The sequence below is a fragment of the Carica papaya genome, chromosome 3 (assembly GCF_054855325.1).
Source record: "Carica papaya isolate Zhongbai chromosome 3, ASM5485532v1, whole genome shotgun sequence".
In the NCBI taxonomy this organism is placed as follows: Eukaryota; Viridiplantae; Streptophyta; class Magnoliopsida; order Brassicales; family Caricaceae; genus Carica; species Carica papaya.
The window spans coordinates 19,518,359-19,543,323 of record NC_142311.1 but is presented as its reverse complement, the minus strand read 5'-3'; the positions used below and the strand labels follow the sequence as shown (position 1 = coordinate 19,543,323).

At 35.4% G+C, this 24,965-nt stretch overlaps 1 protein-coding gene across 7 annotated transcripts in view; it reads right to left on the bottom strand.

Annotated features, from left to right (window-relative positions):
* Window positions 1-24,965, bottom strand: part of HGL1 (heteroglycan glucosidase 1) — a 106,519-nt gene that overhangs the window by 42,338 nt on the left and 39,216 nt on the right. For all 7 annotated transcript variants that reach the window (XR_015817906.1, XM_088216203.1, XM_088216201.1 and 4 more), the window contains 4 exons: window positions 16,256-16,449; window positions 16,000-16,108; window positions 9,038-9,190; window positions 6,477-6,579 (listed from right to left, as the gene is read on the bottom strand). Coding sequence is in view for 6 of the 7 variants with exons in the window: in XM_088216203.1 (XP_088072329.1) it covers window positions 6,477-6,579; window positions 9,038-9,190; window positions 16,000-16,108; window positions 16,256-16,449 (559 nt within the window). In the remaining variant the exon portion in view is untranslated. The remainder of the gene's footprint in view (window positions 1-6,476; window positions 6,580-9,037; window positions 9,191-15,999; window positions 16,109-16,255; window positions 16,450-24,965) is intronic.

Below are 24,965 nucleotides of genomic sequence, written 5' to 3'. Positions count from 1 at the left end.
GAGTTTCTATCATATGAGTAACCATAAAAATTCTACCCTTTTTATGACTATTCACTCTACTATTTAAGGAGGCCATTCAGAATACCTGTTTATCTGCTCATAAATAATTTGTTATTTTTATTAACTATTGTACTAGATTAACATGAATTTATTTGTTGAAAGCAAAAGGTCATGTGTTCTCATACTTTCGATTATTTCATAAAATGATATGTACATAGTTTGATGCTAAAGTTAAGATTTTAAGAAGAGACAACAATACATAATATATGGATGGTGGATTTCATGCTTAATTGGAGTCTAATAAGATAATCTATCAGATGTGTTGTGCTTATACCAGTGAATAAAATGGTATTACTAAAAAGAAAAACAGACACATATTAGAAGTAACTCAATCTCTTATGTCACCATGAATCTACCGATAAGTTATTGGCGAGATACAATTCTTGTAACTATTTATCTTATCAATAGAATGCTTTTGAAAACTTTTCATTTCAGAAGTACTTTGGAAGTTTTGCAAAGAAAAAATTTATACACTATTCCCCCAAAGGTGTTTAGATGTGTTTATTTTGTCCATACTAGAAATGTGAGCAAGTTGGAACCTAGGCCCTTAAATGTGTATTTGTTCGAAATTCTCCAACTCAAAAAAGTTATAAATGTTATCATTCTCCATGTAAAAGATATTTTGTGACTATGGATGTTATTTTCAGAAAATTTGAGAATTATTTCAATTCAAACCCAACACTTAGGGAGAGAGTGAGAAAAAAGAGGTTATGCCTAATTTGTTAATTCTTGACAGTCATATTTAGGGGGAGAGTTCTAATTCGAAAGGTCTCATTCAAGGAGATAATGTGGGGCATCTGAATAAACCAGACTTGAAGAGATATTCAAGAAAGAATAAGACATAAAAAAGTCATCGTGCAATCTAACCCAAGTCAAGAATCTTTCTTAGTTCTGGAAAATATTTCCTCAGTGCCTGAAAGTAATGATGAATTACCTTTACTTTGTGATTTATCTGAGAATGTGGATAAACTAATTGATCTTAGAAAAATAGTCAGATCTTGTACTAAATATCTTATGTCTAATTTTGTTTTTTATGACTCTCTATCTCTCTCCTATAAAGTTTTTATTTATCTGTTTCTTCTGTATTTATTCCACAGGATTGAAGAGAAGTTTTACCAAACCCCAAATAGAAGGAAGTCATGATTGAAGAAATAAAACCTTTGGCAAAGAGTTGAACCTAAGAGCTAGTGTCACCTCCACTAGGAAAAAAGATGGTTGGTTGCAAATGGGTATTTACTTTGAAACACAAAACAAACGGGTCGATTGAAAAGTACAAAACTAAATTGGTGGCTAAAGGATTTACTCAGAATTATGGAGTAGACTATCAGGAAATATCCACACCTGTCGCAAAGATAAATACAATCAGAATATTGTTATCATGTGCAACCAATTTTGATTGAGACGTACAATAGTTTGATTTGAAAAATGTTTTCCTTCATGGAAACTTAAAAGAAGAGATATACATGAAGATTTTTCCTGAATTTGAAGATAAAATAACACAAGAAAAGATTTGTAAATTAAAGAATGTCTTATACAGGTTGAAATAGTCTCAAAGAGCATGGTTTAAAAGATTTAAAAGAGTTATGATTTCTTTTGAATATCAACAAAGTAACGTTGATCATACTCTGTTTATCAAACATTATAAGGATAAGATTACTCTTCTCATTTTTTATGTAAATAATATTATTGTGACTGAAGATGATACAAGGAAAATAGCTCGGTTGAACGAAGTTGTTACTCAAGAGTTTGAAATAAATAATTTAGGAAAACTAAAGTATTTTTTGAGAATTGAAGTTGTCAGATTTAATAAAAAAAATTTCATTTCTCAAATAAAATATATTTTAAATTTATTAGAAAAGACCAGTATGATGGGCTACAAGCCAGCAAAGTTTCCTATTGAAAACAATCACAAACTACAAGTAGAAATTGGTACATCAGTAGATTTGAGGAGATATCATAAATTGATTGGAAGACTCATTTATCTCTCACATACTAAACTTAATATACCATATGCAGTTAGCCTACTGACTTAGTACATGCATGATCCTCACAAACCTCATTTACATATCTTTTTTGCATATTGCGATATTTAAAATCTGCACCAAGAAGAGATTTGTTATTCTCCAAAAATGGTCACTGTAATATAGAAACATTTATACATATTGATTGGACTAGATCTTTAGATGATAGAAGGTCAACTACTGGTCATTGCACACTCGTAGGAGGCAACCTACTTACTTGAAAAAGTAAAAAGAAAAATGTAGTTGCTTGTTTCAGTATTGAAACAGAATATAGAGCTATGAACCAAGAATTATGTGAATTAGCATAATTACAAAAGTTAATAAAAGATCTAAAATTGTTTAAAGACAAGAGTTTATTCTTACTCTGTGATTAAAAAGCAGTCATTAGCATAACTCATAATTCAGTTCAATATGACCGAACAAAGCACAGTGAGGTTAATTGACACTTAATGTAGCGCTCGGGAAATTGAAGGAAAAAAAAAAAAAAAAAAAAAAAAAAAAAAAAAAACGCGCGCGCCACGTCAGCAGCCACGTCAGCAGACCTAGTCAGCAGTCCTGGCCAACCAGGACCTGCCACGTGGCAAAACCACGTCAACCGGGGACGGGCCACGTTGGCGATCCGCGTGGCGCGATCGGACGGCCCAGATTTAATCAAAAACGGACGGCCCAAATTAAATCAAAATGGACGGCTAAGATCAAAAGGGCAAAATGGTATAAATAGAACCCCCACACCAGACCACAAAACCCTAGCCGCCTGCCCTCGCCGGAGAAGACGAACCAGAGCCGGCCGCCGCCACCCGCCGCCGCACCGGGGAGATTTCCAACCGCCGATCGAGGTAAATTTCATACTCCCGACTCGTTTTTCCACGCTGATTTCCCCAGTGACCAAATCGGAGCCAAAATCCCGGCCAAACGGCTGGAAAACACGGCCGAAAGCCAGTGGCGCCGCCGCGCCCCTCCTCGGTTTTTGCCTCCGATGAGGCCCTTCCCAGCCTCCGTTTAATGCAATTTTTATATCACCGTGATCACCATTCTTTTCTCTACAGGTTGATCGGAGCCGAATCACCAAAACACGAACTTCACCGGAGAGCCACAGCACCCGAGAGCACCGCCGCCGGTAAGCTTCGGTTTTCCGTAAATTTTCGGCCCCCGATGGCCGTAGGGTTGTTTTATCGCAGGAACCAATGCGAGTGTGGCCGAATTCGGCCGAAAACTGCTAACCCGAGATGAACCGCCGCCGCAAGCGGCGGCGCCGTCGCCAGAGCACGGCGGAGCCGCCGTGCCGGAGTTGCGATATTGGCCGAAAGGGACCCTGGGCCTAATTTGGGATTTTTTGGAACACGTGCAGGTACCAGTAGTGCGTTTCAGTTCCCCGAAAAAATTCAGGAAAAATTAGGGACAGCCTGTAGGCGCACTGTGAAGCCGTATTTGGACCCCGAAATGTGTAAGGACCCCTCACCCTATTTGTTATCACGGTCTTAAAGTTCAATAAATGATAAAACGGTATTTCATGAATCAACGAATGTGTGAAATTGCTTAAGGTCGCTAATGGAGCCCGAGTCTAGTGTGTTTGTCGGTTAACTGTTATTTGGCCTGTTTACAGTTTTAAATGCAGTATGAGACTTGATGTTTTAATTTTATAGTTTCGTGTGCATATTTTACTGTTTTATTGATTATAGATTGAATGACTGGGATATTGATGCTGTATGTTGTCTGTTTGGCATAAATTACCGTTTTGCTTGTTTGTATGTGATTGATGATGCTGACTGAGGAAAAAGAGAATGATAGATTATGTAAATGGGTAATTGTATAATGTGGTCAGTCTGACTAGATATCCTGGGAGATGGTGGACGGACCGGGTCCGTAGGGAACCCTACTGGGATTGTGGTCTCCCATACCGGACGGGGTATGGAGATCTTATGTGTTTTGGCGCCCATACCGGACGGGGTATGGGGACGGCCCGTTTCACCCTCATATCGGACGGGGTAATGAGGTTTATAGTTTTGGCGCCCATACCGGACGGGGTATGGGGACGGTCCTGGAATACGATTTCAAGTGTTAAGGGTTAACAGGTAGCGGGACCCCTATGGATCCCCATGGATATTAGTGGGCTGGTAAATGAGGAAAATATATTGTGTAACAATTGAATTTCGAAAGGCTTGATAAGTATTACGTTATACAGTTTATATATGATTTCATGATGATAATGATGTTATTGTTTTCGTATATTGTCTTATGAATTTCACCGGGTAAGTGAATGGTAAAGGTTTTATTATTGATAAAAGATTTTGTTGTAAATTATGTTCCATTGGTCTTTTTGTGTTTTCTACCCACCTTTACCTCCGTGACGGTGAGATATCGTGATGTCTTTACTGGGCTAGTGTAACTCATTCCTTATTTAATCATTTCAGATCAGGAAGATCTTGTTCCCGAGCTAGTTCCGCAGGAGGACGACGAAGGGGACGCCTAAAGACTTCATAGCCATATTTGTAGCTTTTACTTTCAAGTTTCTCCTTTAGGTAATTTGATCTTTTATATTGTGAGCACGTTTTTGGTTTTAGTGTAAGGGATGTTAATCGAATTTTTGACTTCGCTTCCGCATTTGATATTTTTAATAAACATTACATTATGAATTTCCGATGTTTTTACACTTAATAAAAGAGAAACTGGTTGAGGAAGCTTCTTATACCTGTATCATTTGCCTTCTAGTGGACAAATAGCAGATACTTTTGCTAAAAGATTTTATAACAAATCTTTTAATAACTTATTTTATAAGTTGGGTATGTGTAATATTTTTGTACTAACTTGATGGGGAGTGTTGATTAGAATATTCTATTGCCCTTTAATCGAGATATTTGTTCCTTTATAATCATTTCTACAATTTTTTCTATAAAAATGTAATTAATTAGTAGAATCAATTAAAATCCCTACATTAATGTAATTTTCCTTATTCATAAATAGAAATTATGTATAAATATCTTGTTTGTAATGTCACAAATTTATGAGAAAATAAAGTGAATAATTTCTCCAAAAATTTATACACTTTAGCTGGAGACTCTTTCCCTTTCAGATCATATAGAATATCATCATCCTCAACTAGAATAGCGTAGCAACTAACTACTAAATTGAAAGATCCATCACTATATTCGACTTGTTCAATATGAATTACAACATCCTTTACAATCTCCTTGGTTATCTCATCTATTAAGTCACTCTCACTATATTGATAGCCAATGGTGATCTCATCGGCAATATCATTTATTAACTTGCTCCCATTAGTTGAGTTGTCAACGATAATGACATCAATTTGTTCAATAATAAGTGATATTAACGTACCGGGGTCACTATATCACTTTGGTCATGCAAGGCCACATCAGAAAGATTTTATCCTCTACATCAAAGATGGTTTAAGCTTAGCAGAACAACTTTAAAAATTTCCTTTACTAGCCCCATGAGCAATTATTCGAACTTTTTTTTATTAAACATTGTATTAGAGTGGCGTGAGCAACTCTCCAAAGATATAATCACTTTCTTGTAAAATAAGATTCATATTTGCTTCCTTATATGAGGGAACATAGTTCTATTGTAAATATACATATTGTTGGATGTCTCTAAACATTTCTATGTTTAATACTTCATAATCAAAGATCTCTTTGACATGTGATTGCCTATGTTCTCTTAGCTAATATCTTAAACATAAAAGTCAATTAAAAACTTTCTTCATTTCTACATAATCATAAGGAATTCAAGGCAGTTATTTCAGTTAGCTTACAAACGCAATAAGCAACTTTAAGTTTCACACTAGTATTTCAGTGCTTGGGAAGTGTATTTATGACTAATGCCATTGACAATGGAGCAAGTGCATCCTACATCGGATGGTTACTTTGATAGACAACTTCTAGCATAATTATAAATAAAAAGACTCAATCATACCTTATACAATATTTGAAGTAATTATATGAAATTATAACTAAAATAGTATTACTTTTAAAAATTTAAGAGTATAATAAACGAGCATTTATCTTACATAATTACAAAAAAAGACTACATGACACGTATCTTATTATTTACTAATAGATATTCTATTTTCTAACAGGTATATTTTGTCTAGAGATCCATATTCTTTAGGTACTCCATCTTTTTCATTTTTTGATAATACATCCTTCCATTAACAATTGTAAAAAGTAATTCACCTTGAAAACTCAGAATATTTTATTTTCTTATTTTTCTTTTTAATGCAAAGATGTAAGGACTATTACTAAAAAGCCATGCACTTTTCACCCATGAAAATGCATTGGAAAGTTGCACTCCTAAAATTGTAACCTCTATTCTTAATTTAGAATCTTTCTTTGACAGGAAACCAGTTACAGAAGAGTTGAGTTTCGAAAAACGCACTCAAGGACATTGTATTCCTCTGAACATCCAGCAGACCGGTATTCAGTACCACTATATTCTTCATACCCATTAATCTCTATCCTGCTATGAAGCCATTGCGTTCCTGCAAATCAGACAAAGAATGAGCCCATAATAGATATACGCATTTACCAACATTTATCACCAAGCTGGGAATTAAAGATGAATATTTACCAGCTTAAAGGGAAATACTTCAATCTTCTATGTCAATTTTTAAAATTAATCTTTCTAAAAATATCTGATACTGATTAAGGAATTATACCCATATAGAGACTTGATTTGATTTAGTTTTTTATTATTAGTGTCCTGTTTTTTTCTTTGTAACAGTTATATGAACTCATTTATATGATCTTTCATAATACACAAAGAAATTTCGTCTGCCTCTCTAAATTCCATACATTTATAGTCTGTTTACCATATAAATATTATTCGTAGCTTTTCCATTCTTACTAGAGGTGCCACAATAAATTTTGTTGGGTTTTCTCAGGTGATAAAAACTTAAATTTTTATTAGTTTTACTAAATCAAAAATTAACAACTTAAAGTGTTTTTAAATAATTTTACATTTAAATCAAATTTACTAAAATAATCTACCATTATCTAAAAGATAAATATAAATCAAATTTTCGAATAGATAAACTTTCACTAATTACATGATATTTAAAAAATAAACATGGGGTAAATCCAATTAAAAGATAAACTCAATTTGAATTCAAATTAATAAATAAAATAAATTGTAATTTTTACATTAATCTTCAACACTCTTCCTTAATATAAAAATTATAATCACCAAATTTGTCTTGTTGGAGCACCTCTTTCCAATATGTCTTATTTCATATTTGGAAGAATTTTCTTCAATTGTTGATACATTTCTTACCAACATCCAATTATTGATGTACTTTTCATCAAAATCTCTTGAAACACTTCTCTTTAATTTTCAAAAAAGAGATTCTTTTTCTTGAACAAGATTGTAGATATATTTATATTTTCAAAATCCATAATTGATATTTTTCCCTGTAAAAATAGAAGATGAAGTTTCACAGACCCATGATTAAACAAAGTTTTGATACCGCTTGTTTTTTTTTAGGTGAAAAAAAATTAAATTTTCATTAATTTCACCAACTCAAAAATTAATAATTTAAAGTGTTTTTAAATAAAATTATACTTAAATCAAATTTTCTAAAAATAATTTATAATTATTTAAAAGATAAACATAAATCAAATCTTTTAAAAGATAAACTCTCACTATATATGATATTTAAAAATAAATGAGTTAAATATAATTAAAAAATAAAATCTATTTAAATGGTGGAAAAAGAAATGAAAACAAATCTTCTTCCCCTTATTTAGAAGTTAATGGGGAGGGAAGTGGAGGAAAATTAATTACCCCTCCAATCCCCCACTCATTTAAAGATATTATCACTCCAAGCTTGGGTCAAATGGAAAGAAATGATGTAAGTTTTGTCAATAAAAAGATTAAATTACCATCTTTTAGAGTAATTAGACCTAAAACACAAAACTTATTTCTATTTATATACGTGCACATATATATTATATATATACCATATACTGCATATACACACACAAAAGGTAAATAGAGTGCACATAGTGCATATACACTTATCTAATCCACTAGCCATATGGTGGATATATACGGCATATCCACCCAACACATATAAGCAGCATATATAGTAAACATATAATGCATACACACATTACATGTTAGATAAACTATATATTTTATATATATATGCGCAATATGTGTTATATACATAGCATATTATGATATATATAGTGTATATATATGGTGTACGTATATATGGTGTACGTACATATGATATATATACAAAAGACATATACAATATAAATTCAATGTATACTGCAGATATAATATAATAGTACATACTTTGATTTCCTCTGGAAGCAGTACAGTGTGCATATATTGCACTATGTACAAAGAGTTATATATACAATGCCTATCTAAAATATGCATATTTGAAGTGTATATACACTATATATATATATATATATATCTCACATATAAATATATAATGTAGTTATACTACATATCCACACAATATATATAAATATATATGCAGCATATAAAGAGAATATACAGTGTGCAGTGTGTATATATATTGCAAACATATATAGCACAAATATGACACATAAATATAGTGTATTTATATCTAGTATATGTGCAATAAACTATATAATAGGTAAAATGTATGTAAATAGGATGAATATATGGTACAGATGCAATGTATTCCCCTTATATACAGCAAGCCATAAATAACACCAAGAATTATCTTTAGAAACATTGTAAAAAAACATTGTGGAAGTCAAGAAATATTTACAAACTCAAAATGCCTTGAAGTAGAAGTTCTTGGCCCTTTACAGGAAAATTATATAAATTTTAGATTTAGCTCCAATGAGAAAAACTTAATGATCTAAAAATCCGGAAGCTTCACCGAAGGAAAAGTATATATGCAGTCTTAACTATTTTGGCTATGAAAATATGTTAACCCAGTTCACATGCATTACCTGAAGGCTGGTGCACCATTGAAATAATTCTGCCCCCAATCCACGGAATTACTATGAGAGCCCAATCACCACTTTTCAGTTCAGTAGGAGACCTCGAAAGTTCTCCTTTATGTCCAGGAAGTTCTTCTGTATCTGGGATAACTTTAGCGCGTTCTGCATTTGAATGATTTACCCATCGGACAATATTCACATTAAAGAAAAATTCCCCCTCCATATCAAGGAAGAAAGTGAATATACAAAAATGGAAGGATCCTAATATTGAGGACTATCTGAAAAAATAATTACTTTTTCCTTTTTCATATGAAAGCAGATATTTACAAAGAGATAAAGAGTTGTCATAAAAGAGAAAGAAGCAAAGATATCCTTCAAGCAAAAAAACAAAACCAAACATTAAAAGATAAGATACTGAAAAGCCAACGAAACATGCAGCCTCAACCCTCTGCAAAGTACATAGAGGCTTCCCCTGAAAGAAACCATGGTCTTTAGCCAAAAAAGAAGCAAAAAAGATGACTATCACAAAACCAAGTGAGGCAGTTGAACTGATGCTTAAAATTTGAGCATTCCATTCCAAGAAAATGACCAACAAGCTGATGAAAATGGTCCTTCTCCCAATACCTTAAGCTCCTAGATCCTCCCAATTCCACAGAGTAGTACTCTATAAAACCCCAATTAAAAAAAAACAATCTCTCCCAAATCTTCTACACCACAGGACAATGGAAAAGGAGGTGGCTATTACTCTTTGAACTATGAAAAGAAAGTCAAAGAAATATCAAGAAAAGAAGCCCTCCAAGGTCCCCAACTTAATCCTTCTTTTCAATATTTCCTACTTTCCGGTTCTCACTGTTTATAATGATATCTTATGCTCCACTAAGATACTCTGCTCTTTCCTATATAAAAGTAATCGTATTTAAAACAGCCATTCATACAAAAACATTAATCTAAGAGAACTTTCACCTTCCAAAAACTATGGGACAAAGCATTGATATGGTATTAGGGTACTAGGTGAGAGACTAGAATGGGCTTACATGTATAAACACCTGAGGGCTTAAGGCACTAAAAAGGACTATAAGAAGCGAAAGGTTAAAAAAAGGAAAAAACAAGCAAAGATAGTCAAGAGGGTTAGTTAGGACATCAAATCTGATATTTCCAATAAGAACAATACAATGGAAATATTTTTGTTTATTCCAATGGATGGGAGTTCAAAAAAAAAAGTTATGGGGTATGTTTCTTTCAGCAATATTTTAGATTTCCCATTATCCAAATTAATTAATAGATTGAGCATGGGAGCACTACGGGAGGTCATAGTAGAATTACAACAAAGCGGAGCATTTTAATATTTTGTAAGGTGCTGAACATTTTTCTCTCCAGTATCACAGAATGTGCAAGGCAGTTTGGGTATAAAATCATGATGGGTGGAGAGTGATAAACATTTAATTGGTGAGAAGCCTGAGAATTCTAGACAGGAATTACTTGAAAGTCTCTGAATATTTTAGTAATAGTACAAGAAAAACAATTATCATTCCACACAGAAGGGCAAGTCAAGGATGGCTGAGCCTTGGACATGATGGCGGAGAATTTGAATGAAGACAAGAAGATATGAAGAGAGATAGCAGGTGGATCGAATTCACAGAAACTGATTATTACAGAGGCGAGCAGCGGAGATGAAAAAGGTTAGTGGCGGAGTACATTTCTAAATGTCACTTTTCCCCTCTATTTGAATTGACAGGAATCATGAAGATCATGGCAAGCCAAAAATCAAAGGAACTGAGGATTTTCTGGAGGATAGAGAGCAGTCTGATAATTTGAAGGCATTAAATGATCAAATTGTAATTGACAACTATACAAAAGCTGGAGATATGTGTTTTGCGTGGAAACTGCTTCACACCAAAGGAGCCCGCAATGCTCTTCTGCTAAAGAGTTATCAGCCCATAGATTCTTAAGGCCTCAATATCTACTTGGGAACCCAATGAGCAGCCTGATGACACTTTGAGACAAAATCGGCATTGGATTCACAAAATCAAGGGCCAACAGGCATCAACGTTTCAGTTTTAGGATCTGCTCTAGGATTTCAGATTGTTCCTGCTGCTCCAAAAACGTGAAATCAATCAACTTTGCTGTTTCCATTAGGGGAGTGTGGAAACAGAGCCAGCATATGGAAAAAGAGACAGTGCAGGGAAGGGACTGCATAGGGTTAAGGAGGAAACACTGAGAAGAACAGTGGACAAGTATACCACTGAACGAAAGGATTTCAGATGTTTACTCCAAGGAGCCACTGCCTGGCACCGATGTAGATGAGAAGAACAGAGTGAAAGTAGAGGTGGAAGACGAAGCTATGGAAGATAAAAAAAAGTGATGTAGATCCCATCTCCACAATATCGTCACTTGATTTGTTGAAATTAGATCAAGCAAGTTACTTCACAGAGTTGAATATAGAAACTGACTATGATGAGCTGGACGAGATAATTAGAAGGTAGCAAGAAGAAATAGTGAGTTACTTGGATGAGGTCTTGAAACAGAAGCAAGCTTTTTCTGAAGCAGAACATGACGTGGAGATAGCCTGCTCGAACCAACAAGGTATTGTTGACTGTTCTGCTCACTCTTCAAGTCAGGATCCCCGCACCTAAAAAAGGGGATTATACCTTCCTCTTCATCTACCCCCGATCCTATCATGTTATTCCCTAATTCCAACAATGCCCTGGATTCAATTTCTCTAATCTCCCTGTCGATTTTGTTTCAAGTGGTTGGAAGTGGGACAGAACAATTGGCTTCCAATTTCTTATGTACAGAAATTTTAGGCAGTAATGATGCTTTAGTAGAAAAGATACCGAAAAGAAAAACATTGCTTTTAAGCCAATTATTATTAACTTTGATTCTGACAATCTCAATGCTCTAATAGAGAGTCTGGGGTTAATGTTAGCTGAAACAAAAGGAGCAAGGTAAGATTCAAGGTCTCACCTATAACTTATATGAGAAGGAAATATAGGACAAGAGAAGAGATTCAAAGTTGATCATCCAAAGTCCCTTCTAGTGAGTATAGACTTCACAAGAGTTCACACCTCATAGACTTCCTTGAAAAGCTCTCCTACATCATCCTTGACCAAATACCAAAATTTCCCTAAGAATCCCATATTAAAACCATCGAGTCCTAGAACTTTATCTGTCCTGCGTTGCTTGAGAGCCTCATAAATTTCTTCTGCTGAGAATTCTCTTTCAACATACTCCCTACTCGCCTCGTCCAGCACATTAAAATTGATGTCATCCAATACAGGTTTCTAATCAAATTCTTCATAATAAAATTACTGAAGTATTCCTTGACCCTTAGCCTCAAATCTTCATTGCCCTTTACCTTCTTACCCTCAATCTCCATAGTCTGCAGATAGTTACATCTTCTATGATAATTAGTAATGGAAAAACCTCTTGTTACAGTGCTAATCTTTAATCCATCTAACTCTCGACTTGTCGTCATTCTACCTCCTCCCATTGTAACCGAACTGCCAAATCATTCTCTAACCTTTCCTTTCTAGCAATATCTTCAGCATATTTTATCAACCTTTAGTTTATTCGCTAACCTGTAGCTAGCCTTGCCATTGACTTCTTCACTAAAATCATTCATATTTAGCCATTTATCTTCAAATCTAAATGGGCACTGAACCCCATTTTATCCCATTTGAATCAATGTAAATAGGAAATGTGTTTAAAATTATCCTCTGCCGTCACTTCTGACAAATGCCTGCAACTTGGAACTCACACAAGGCAGACACCAAAAACTTATTAATAGGAGAACATCCCGGACTTGTCTTTTGATTCGACCAATTCCACTTCCCTCCAGTTAAGGTTAGATCAGCAAGCTCCACTCTCTCCGTAGCATCCTTGAATTCTTCGACGTATATTCTCGAGAACTAAGTTCTCGTTCTTTCATGTATATTCAACATCATATTGAAATCCTCACCCACTACCCATGGAAAACTTCATTTCTACTCACATTCCTCCAAATCTCTCCACAACAAAACTCTCTCAGTCCCTTCCCTCTTATTGTAAATCCAAATTAATACCCAAAGATCTTCACATCTCTGATTCTCAAACAAACAAGAAAGAGAAGACTCAACCTAATGTACTCCACATATCGAGTTCTATCATCATCCCACATAATCAAAATACCACCCACTATTCCCATAGGCAGTAAGTCCACCCACCACACTTCCTTTATCTTCCATATATTTCGAATAATCCTAACTTGCATATTTTCTATTTGAGTCTCCTGAAAACAAATAACACTTGGTTTTCATATGCTCATACATCCTCTAATTACTTGTTGCTCCTTATGGTCATTGATCTCCATGTCATTCTATTGTATTATTCTCTCGAACATGGATCAATTATTGGTTGCAATGTCCACCCCTTTGTTCCCTCCACTCCCTAACTACTTTTCCTTTTCAATTGTTGTCTGTTTGTTTCCATCTTCTCCTATCTTCTCCTATCTATCTCCATAAAAAGATCTATCGCCCGTTCTTCCAACCATTGAAAGACACACCCATAAAACAACTAATTCAAGGGGTTCTTGAACCACTTCGACCATGAGGTGCTTTAACATGATTATTCAAAACTACAAGCTCAATAACCTTACACTTTCATGCTCAGTTCACTTAGTTAATAGTGGTAGAAAAGTCTATTCTCACATTGACCAATTCCCTTTCTCTAATTCTTTGGAGGATAGTTATTTGGTTCAATACTTTTGCTCAGTACTTTTCTTAACAAGGTAAGAGTGGTGGAGAGAGGTTGATATTGCAGGACATGAAGGGTTCAAACATAATGAAGAAACTTCAATTTCTGAAGGGTAAACTCAAGGGTAATATAAGGAGGTTTCCATGATGTGGATGCAAAGAAGAAAAAAGTTAGCGGGAGAAACTATTCTTGATAAGTTGGCAGCCGAAAATTATATTAAGGCGTCAATTGATTAGGTTGTCCTTCTGCAATGAAATCAAGGAGGTCATCATTAAGGAGGAAGTTCATTAGAGGTCAAAAATTAAGCAGGTTAAGGAGGGGGATGCGAACTTGGAAAATGAGTGATGGAGCGTGACTCTATATCCATTGGGCTAAGAGCACTGAGTTCTACAAAGCTCTGTATAATAAGGAGTCCATTTTTGGAAGGGATTAATTCGGACCACAATCTACAAAAATGGAGCAAGATGGTCGGAAATGTTATATGAGAAATATTCCTCCAGCAATATGCACTTCTTTCCAATCTATATGATTGCAGATCTACCCATATGTAAATTTTTTATTCATTTTATTGAACCTTGCATCCTTTTCTTCAAAACCTTTGGGTTTTCTTGGGTTTTTCCCGCTTCTATTTAATCTTTTTCTGTTGTTTACCCGAACGGAAATATGGTGAGAAAGGAGATCAGGATTTGTCAGGGGGCAGTCATCTTGCTGGTTAGTGAGTGCTTTGGTTTGAGCGTAATGCTAGAATTTTCAAGGATTGCTTTACTCATTTCCTGTGGGATAGGTTAACTTTTTTGCTTAGATTTAAGTTAAGGATCATAATTCCATTATAGATTTTCTTTATACATTCTTCAAAGGAATTGGGAGGCTCTCTTGTTTTGATTTTCTCTTTTATTTTTCTGATTTGCCTCTGCTTTTCAGGAGGCTTTCTGAGGATGCCTCATCCTCCTCTTTGTGACTCGTCTTTCCTCTACTTCCTAATAAATTTTCTTTTCTTATCAAAAAAAAAAAAAAACAATAATAATAATGTTGTCTTATCATTCTAGTTACGAACAAATTCATGACACTTTGCCAAGAGAATTTTAAAAATGAAGACTGGTGGAAAGTATCTATATAAGAGACCGTACACACAAGGGAAACAAGTAGCAAGGAACCATTGTCCCCTCCAACAATCCTCGTAGAAGATTCTAATGTGATGACTAGGAGTAATCAGATCTTATGTCATTGATTATTTTGCTGCACTTACTTTTTCTCACCGTAAACGTTAATCAACAGAGTGTGCAGCCAATCTTGGTGAAATATGCCCATAAACTGTTTTTGGGATTCTTAGCCACAACCCTGGCAGCCTCAGTTTGTTTTTTCCTTTTGGGATTTTATCCATAACCCTAGTAGCTTCCTCTCAGGAAGTGAAAGCTCTCTTTAAGTAAGGTTTTCAATTGGACTACGATTCTTGACAAAATTAACACTAATGATTTACTTTGAATTTGTAGACTTGCTCTTTCACTAGATGTAAGTTTGATGTCCTTCCAATGTTCTAAATCACAATAGCCATCCTTTCCATAATGTGGTTGCTTGGGCTCTTGGACAAGATCATTTTTTCTTCACATTCGTGGGTGCAGCCCCCTGATCTATAGCTATTAATATCACCTTCTTTGCCCCATTTGTTGATAGAGTAAGGATCATCCGGTGTTATAAAGAACTAATTCTTCATGCATTTGGGTCCTTTGGTTGGAGAGAAATGTGAGGATGTTTAAGCAACAGTATCAATTGATTTTTGACCTTAGGAATCCAATGATATATTTTTTCCTCTCTTTGGGCTAAGGCCCACAGCCTCTTTTGAGAACCTTTTTATCTATTTCACAAAGGAATTGTGATGCTATTTTGTTTTGACTCATCCTCTTTCCAAATGGTGTTCCACATTTTTTTCTTTTCTTCTTTTCTATCGGAAGATAGCCTATCTTTTGTTTCCTTTTCTCTACTTCCAACAGTATGTTTTCTTCTATTAATTCCTACTTTTTATTCTCAAAGAAAATGTTTTCTTCTATTACAAAAAAGAAACAAAAAATTAACTCCAATAGTGCACCAGATGCTCTCAAATTAAAACTGTAATGAGAAAGAGAGGAGAAGAGAAATAGCATGGGAAATAGCATTCTCTAAATCAGAAGAAAAATCCAGAAATGTCAGTCAAAACAGCATCAAGAAATGTTTGTCGAAACAGCATCAGAGAACTTTGACTTTACCTAAACGAATCTTGTGATTCTCTTTGCTCCTTGATACTAGCTTAGAGACTTCATGTTCAGATGGCACTATAATCTGCAAAACCTCTCCATCCATGCCCCAACTATCAAGCTGCTCAACAGAAAGAAGAGTAAATTTTCTTTATTGAAATAAAACGAATACTAAATTTTATTAATTGAAAAGCATCTCCAGCATTTTTCTTTTTCATAAACCTATGCTAAGAAATTAATGATAATTACTCAGGAAAAGAAGACATACTATTGCACCTCCACCAAGTAACAACTGGACATTCAGACGACGCTTAGGCCTCTTCCATGATCCTTCAGATTTGAAAACTCTAACAGTCACGACAGATGATTCAAGTTCAGCTGTATAATGTGTCAATAAAAATTGGCCCTCTTTGAATCCGTATCCATCACCATCATCTTCAAATAGAACTCCTTTAGCCTTCCCTACAAAATTAATTAAAAAAATCAGTTTCAGTAGCTGCCAAGTGAAGTATTGCAAACAATTAACAACCATAATGAAACTTCTGTCACAAACATGCCAAAGATCCCCGAGGAATAAAGGATGAATTTCACATTTGTTTGCCTCAAATACCACAATTCAGATGGTACCCTCTCAAAGAAAAGCAAATGAAAAAGAAACAATAAAATAACAGAGACAAGATAGCAAATCAATCCCCTTGAAAGTGGATTAGCACCCAAGAGAAGTTGTGAGTCCTAGTCCAAAGAGAACAAATGAATGCCACGATATCCCAATGCATAAGCAGCAACAGGAAGCATCTCTTAAACATTCTAACATTTTATTCAAACCATAAAACCCATAACCTAGCCAAAAATTCCATAGAAATAACGGATATAAAGATCTCTACATTAGGGAACCATTCCAGAATTCCTCAACCGTTATTAACAACCTAACCAAACTCTTTAAACCACCTCAAAGTGAGGAGATTGTGGAAGAATGAATGTTATGTTTATTATTAAATGCTAGGGCCCCATATATATACATTTTTTAGAACAATTAAAAAAAAAAGCATACAACAACTATATATGAGGGCACTTTACTAATGTACCATTTACTCTAATTACACATAGCATAGACTTCTCAACACTCCTTCTCAAGCTAGTAAATAGGTATTGTCTATTCTCAATTTGACAATGATTATCTGAAATCCAAGATTACTCAAACCCTTAGTTACATATCGGCGAATTGTGAGGTGGACATGTACGGTGCACATATCAAACCACTATCCAATTTTTCATTGATGAAACATCTATCAACTTCAATATGTTTGATCCTGTCATTTTACACTAAATTATGACGATTCAAGTAGTTGATTTATTGTCACAGTAAAATTTTATAGACTCATCTCATTTATTCATCTTTTAGCCATAATAATTCATATACCCCTTGTATCATTGTTCGAAATTCTGACTCTATCTAAACTATACTACCATATTTTACTTTTTACTTCTCCATGTGACCAAATTCTCTCCAAGAAATATACAATAACCGGTGATGGATCTTCTGTCCACTACAAATCCTGCATAATATATACAAGTGCATATTTCAAGAAGTTGAGTATTATTTCTTCTATACATGATACCTTCCGTTGGTATCCCTTTCAAGTAGTATAGCTTTCAGTATACTGCTTACAAGTGAACTTCCTTGGATTTTTGCATAAATTGGCTTATTACCTTATTGCATAGACAATATATGGTCTTATGTGGGATAAGTACATCAGTTTTCCAATCAGTCTTTGGTACATCTCCCTATCAACTTCTATATCTTCTTCTACTAGTCTTAGTTTATGATTGGGATCAACCAGAGTGCAACCATGTTTAGGTTAGCTTTCTTTATTTCCTTCAAAATACCAATGAATATAGTTCTGCTGTGAGATGAATATCACATATCAAGGGAGTATTTTAATCTCTTTAATTCTTTAATTTTAAATTATCTACCGGATTCGGGGGCAAGCCAGCAGTGAGGCTACAACTCCGTCTGGGGTAGTGGTGAGAGCAGATCTTGATATGTGGGTACCAACTCAACTTATTGTATTATTTTAGAGTTTGAATAAAAAAAACCATGAGATTAAAATCATAAAACAGCCTTATTTTGCCTCTGATACTATGCAAGCATGTTTGTATGTCAACTTTCCTTATTTCCTTCAAAATACCAATAAATATAATTCTGCTGTAAGATGAATATCACATATCAAGAGTGTAACACCCAACTATTTCTTTTTATTTTTATTATTAATTTAAAATCAATTAAATTAAATTAAATTTTATTAATACTTATTTATATTTATATAGAACAAATTAAATTAAAATAAACTAATAATAATAATAATCAAAAAGGGTAAAAATTATTTAGAGATTTAATTGAAAACAATTTTGGAAAAAATTGGTGAAAATTTGGATTGTATGGCTATTTTTTAAAGAAAAATCAGAAACCGGTGGTCAAAATGCAATTTAAAAAAGTTGTGTCACGTCAGCTGCCCGGTCAGCAACCCCGGCCAACCAGGACGCGCCAGGTGGCAGAGACGCTGACGCGCGAGCCCACGCGGGAGGGAGCCACGTAAGCGATCCGCATGCGCGCGATCGAATAGTTGAGATCCGTTCCCGCGCGCACGGACGGTCCAAATAAAAAAAAAGCAAGGACAGCTCAGATTGCATCGCGCATGGACAACGCAGATTGAATCACGCACGGACGGCTCAGATATAATCGCGTATGGACGGCCCAAATTGAATAACGATGAACGGCTCATATTCATTCCCTATTTAATCGCGATTGTACGGTCCAGATTAAAAGCGATGGACGGCTCAGATCAAAAGCGGATAGGTACAAATAATCTCATCCGCACCCAAACCGTAACCCTAGCCGCTAGAGCCCCTCACCGGAGAAGACAACCCAGCTGTCGAGGAGCCGACCGCCGCCACCCACCGTTGTACCAGAGCAATTTTCGGCCGCCAAACGAGGTAAAAATTCTATCTTTTGCTCAAAATTAGATTTTAAACCCACCTATGGCCGAATTAGAGTGAAAGCACCGGCCAATTGGCCGGAAAACGCCGCCGAAGCTCAGTGGCGTCGCCCCGGGGTGTCTCGGTTTTCTTCTCCAACAAGGCCCTTCCCGATTCCCGTTCGATATGATTTTTCCACCGTTGTGATCACCGTTTCCTCCTTTACAGGTTGATAGTAGCAAAACACCCAACTGCAACGTGAGCCGGAGGAGCCGCCGCACCAAAGAGCCCCACCGCCGGTAAGTTTTGGTTTTCTACATTTTTCCTGCCCACCAAAGGCCCTAAGTGTGTTTTTTCACAGGAACTGATGCAAGTTTGGCTGAATTCGACCGAAAACGGCTGAAAATAGCCAACCCGAGGTGGATCGCCGCCGCGGGCGGCAGCGCCGTCGCCGGAGCACGGCGGAGCCACCGTGCCAGAATTCTGAAATTGGCCGAGTAGGCCCTGGGTCTGATTTTTGAGTTATTTGGGACATGTATAAGTACCGTAAGCGCGTTTCAATTCCCGAGTAAAAATTCAGGGAACCCAGGGACCGCCCGTAGGCGTAGCGACAATCTAGTTTTTGGCGTCGAATCAAGTAAGGACCCCTCACTCTATTTCCTATCATGGAATTAAAGTTTGAATAAATGATAATACTGTGTTTTGTACAAATTAAATAGATATACATAATTAATTACGGATTGTTAATGGAGCCCGAACCGGACATTATTCTCTATCGATTCCTGTTTGATTTATTTTACAGTTTAAATGTATTATGGTATCTGGTCTATCTATTTTATGGTTTTAAATACATGTATCACTGCTTACTTCGCTACTGTTTGATTTTAGGAATCTAAGATATGCTTGCTTTGTTGGATGCACGTTACTTGTTATGTATTCATGTTTGAGTTGGTAACAGAGACTAAGAACATATAGGAATAGGAGGTGATTTGATAAATAGATAAGATGACAACCTCACTAGATATCCTGGGAGATGGTGGACGGACCGGGTTTATAGGAAACCTTACCGTGAACGTTGTCTCATACCAGACGAGATATGGAGACTTGGTCATTTGGCGCTCATACCGGACGGAGTATGAGGACGGCCCGCTTCACCCTCATACCGGACAGAGTATTGAGATTTATTGTTTTGACGCTCATACCGGATGGGGTGTGAGGACAGCCTTGAAATTAGGATTGTTAAGGGGAATGGTTCACGTGTAACAGGGACCGGACGGAGTATGAGGACGGCCCGCTTCACCCTCATACCGGACAGGGTATTGAGATTTATTGTTTTGGCGCTCATACCGGATGGGGTGTGAGGACGGCCTTGAAATTAGGATTGTTAAGGGGAATGGTTCACGTGTAACAGGGACCCATATGCATCCTCATGGATACTAGTAGCCTGATAAAAACGAAAAACAGTGATAATCAGTTATTGTTAATGAAAACGGGTTTATGATGTGTTTTATGTTACTGATTATGCATAAAATTGTGATCTGTATAATGTTATTGTATTTATAGGTTGTTTTCACAAGTTCTCCAAGGGTAAGAAAAATGGTAAGTGATTTTATTTTAAATAATTGTATTAGTTTAAAATTTGTGCTCCATTGGTTGTTTTCGGTTTTCTACCAACCTTTACTTCCGTGACGGTGATATAGTGTGATATCCTTATTAGGGTAGTGTAGCTCATTCTTTATTTAACCATTTCAGATCAGGAGGATCTGGTTCTCGAGCCCGATCCACAAGAAAACGACGAGTAGATACTAGATGTTTTATAGTTTTCTTAATTTTTCTCACTTTCTCGTATTTCTTTTAAAAAACTTATTCCGTGATATTATTCAGTACTTTTAAATTATTGTGTAAAGAATGTTAACCTTAATCTTTTATTTCGCTTCCGCACTCAGATTATTATATGTATTTCCTTTTTGAATTTCCGGAGCCGTTACAAAGAGAATATTTTAATCTCTTTAATTCTTTAATTTCAAATTATCTACCGGATTCGGGGGCAAGCCGGCGGTGAGGTTACAACTCTGTCTGGAGTAGTGGTGAGAGCAGATCTTGATTGGTGGATACCAACTCAACTTATTGTATTATTTTAGAGTTTGAAAAAAAAAACCCTGAGATTAAAATCATAAAACAGCTTTATTTTACCTCTAATACATGCAAGCATGTTTGTATGTCAGCTTTCCTTATTTCCTTCAAAATACCAATGAATATAGTTATGTTGTGAGATGAATATCACATATCAAGAGAGTATTTTAATCTCTTTAATTCTTTAATTCAAATTATCTACCGGATTTGGGAGCAAGCCAACGGTAAGGCTACAACTCCGTCTGGGGTAGTGGTGTGAGCAGATCTTGATAGGTAGATACCAACTCAACTTATTGTATTATTTTAGAATTTGAAAAAAAAACACATTGAGATTAAAATCGTAAAACAGCCTTATTTTGCCTCTAATACCATGCAAGCATGTTTGTATGTCAGCTTTCCTTATTTCCTTCAAAATATCAATGAATATAGTTCTGCTGTGAGATGAATATCACATATCAAGGGAGTATTTTAATCTCTTTAATTTCAAATTATCTACCTGATTCGGGGAAAGGCTGGCGGTGAGGCTACAACTCTGTCTGGGGTAGTGGTGTGAGCAAATCTTGATAGGTGGGTACCAACTCAACTTATTATATTATTTTAGAATTTGAAAAAAAAAAAACACACTGAGATTAAAATCGTAAAACAGCCTTATTTTGCCTCTGATACTATGCAAGCATGTTTGTATATCAGTTTTCCTTATTTCCTTCAAAATACCAATGAATATATTACTGCTGTGAGATGAATATCACATATCAATGGAGTATTTTAATCTCTTTAATTTCAAATTATCTATCGGATTCGGGGGCAAGCCGACGATGAGGCTACAACTCCGTCTAGGGTAGTGGTGAGAGCAGATCTTGATAGGTGGGTACCAACTCAACCTATTGTACTATTTTTGAGTTTAGGAAAAAAAAAATCCTGAGATTAAAATCGTAAAACAGTCTTATTTTACCTCTGATACCATGAAAATTTTTGAAAAAAAAATATTCACTTTTTTTCTGATACCACTTATATTGTTATAATTAGGGTATATATAAAATTTCTATTTACAAATAAGGAAATTAACATTATAGTAGGAATTTTAATTGATTCTAATTAATTACATCATTATGGGAAAGATTACGGGAAGAATTATAAAGAAAAAAATATATCAACTAATTAAACAACAAAATACTCTAGTTAAAAATCTCTCCTCCTCATCGTCCCCTATCATAATTATATCATCAATATATACCAAGAGAGATGTACCTCACTGACTCTGAATGCTTGATAAACAGGGTTTGATCTTCCTAACTCTAATTGGCTCCATCGCTAGCATTACTCTTACAGAGCTCCCAAATCATGCTCTCAGGGATTGCTTGAGCTCATAAAGTGTATTTTTTATTATCTACACATTTTATTTTCTCCCTTCTCTCTGGTAAACCCGATGAGAATTTTTATATAGATTTCCTCTTCTAGATCCCCATATAGAAAAGTATTCTTCATATCAAACTGTTTTGATTATTAATTCAAGTTTGTAACCATAATAGGATACGTACTATAATCACTTTTGCAATAAGTGTGAATGTCTCTTATAATCTATCCCACAACTCTGAGTATTATTCTATAGCCACCAGTCCTACTTTGTATCTCTATTGTTCCATTAAAGGTGTACTTTATAGTAAACACTCACTTACACCCTATAGGTATATTACCATTAGGCGAATCCACCACTTCACACGTTCGGTTCTTTTTCAGTGCTTGCATTTCAATATTCATAGAATTTTTCCATTTCGTAGAAGATAAAGCCTCAAAGAGTATATAAGAATAGAAATTGCATTTAGTCCCAAAAGGAAATTCTGGTGAGATGGAGAGCATCTTTCAAATGATACAAAGTTTAAGATCAGGTAGAGTGGATGCTTAGTGCTTTCTCTCATCCCTTGCTAAGTGCAATAGTTATATTTATATCAGAAGGTAAAGGGTTCTCGAAGCCTACCTCATTTCCAGTATTCGACTCAAATGCTTGAATTTGTTTTGGATAGGATCCAAGTTTTTTCTTCTGTAGTACACTTAAGAAACTTGTGGGTCCTATAGGGTTATGGGTTCAAGTTGACTTGGTGAACTTAGACTCTAGTGTTTAGATATTTAAGAGGTATAGTGTTTAAGCACAAGGGGGATATCAAAAAAGAATAAGTCATTCTTATGTTCCAACATAGTATCCCCCCTTATGATAAGGTTGATTAAAGTAGAACTCAATCTCAAGAAAGATGACATCAGTAGATACCTAAAATTTTTGGGTGCAAGGATGATAATACTTCATCCCTTTGTGTGGGAAAGTACCCCACAAAGACCCATGCACCGCCACTATAACCCTATGCGCTACTGCTAAATTCACCATACACCGTTGTACTTTAATTGGGATCATCACATAACCACGATGTAGCCAGATCCAAAATGGATCTCGTGAAATCGCACCGAAAACTTTTGGGATCTGGCTTTTACGCAATCTGGCCGCCCCCTAAGCTTCTTCCTCTCCCGCCTTCTAGTTTCAGTCGCAGATCTAGTCTTCTTCAAGCCATTGCCGCTAGACACCCAAATATGTACTGCTCTAGCTCATCGCGTACGGATCCGAGTTGAATAGCACCTCTTTAGCTTCTTTCTTCATGCGCACGGAAACATTGCCTCATGATTCTGTTTCGCACCAATCCATCTTCTTCCGCTTCACCACCGCGCCGACCACACACAGATCGGATCGGGCACAGACTAGGTCGAAGGCCTGCATGCAGAAGAGTCAGAAGGTAGCATTGTTTGGAAAGAAACCCGATGCTGCCGCTTTGTCTTCTTGTCGGATACGCTGATGCTTCACTAATCTGAGGTCGGTTCTGTCAATCACCGCCATGTCGGGGACGGCTTACTCAATGCCTCTCTGATCTTATCTAGTCTGGCTCTGATACCATGTAGTTGAATAGAAAAGTATGTGAATATTTTATGATGATTTCATTCCAATAGGTTAGAGATATACATACACATATAGATAGATTTACCCAAGATAACTAGCTTAATCTCGTAACACTATCTAAGATAACTAGGTATAATTACGGTATCATACAAGGAAAGTATGTTGTAATCTAGTAACACTATCAAAAACAAAATAAAAGTAATTCAATGATACGTCAAATATGTAATTTATAACTAAATTCAACATACCAAATACTTAATACCTATGAATTGAAATGGAATATAATATAGTTAAAACCAAAGGCTTCAAACAAAACGTAAATGTTTTCAAAATGGAAGTTTAGTTTCATTTTTTTATAGAAAAGTATGTTATTAAGAATAAGAATGAGAAATTACAAATACAACAATTAAGATACCCTATTGAAAAAGATGCTAGTGAAAACAAAATAACATAAATAAATTCGTGGAGGACAAAAATGGAAGCACAAGCAAAAACATGGTTTACTTCCTAATTCATGTGGAGCACAATAAGAGAGATGTTAAAAAGTTCTCTATGTGCCTTGGCCCATGAGGAAACCAAAAAGTCATCATCTCCAATTTTATATCATCTAAAAAGGATCCGTTTTAAAATATTTGATGGTTTCATAACAATTAAGTTGTCCATAGACCTGCTAAGCACTACTTACCATATGGGTCTTTCTTCCGTATCTCTATGTCTTCAAGTTTGGAATTTATAAAGCATTCTAAGGAAGTATGTTTTACTCAAGGTAGGTTAATGTGTCAAATAACCTTGTCAATAGCTTCCATGTTATCTCACATTGAGATAACAGATGGTTGTGAGTTTCTCCTTTTCTATGTCACATCACACATACATCTAGAGACAAAGTTGGATTAGCCTTACAAACTTGCAACAGCTTATTGATATTTAACCG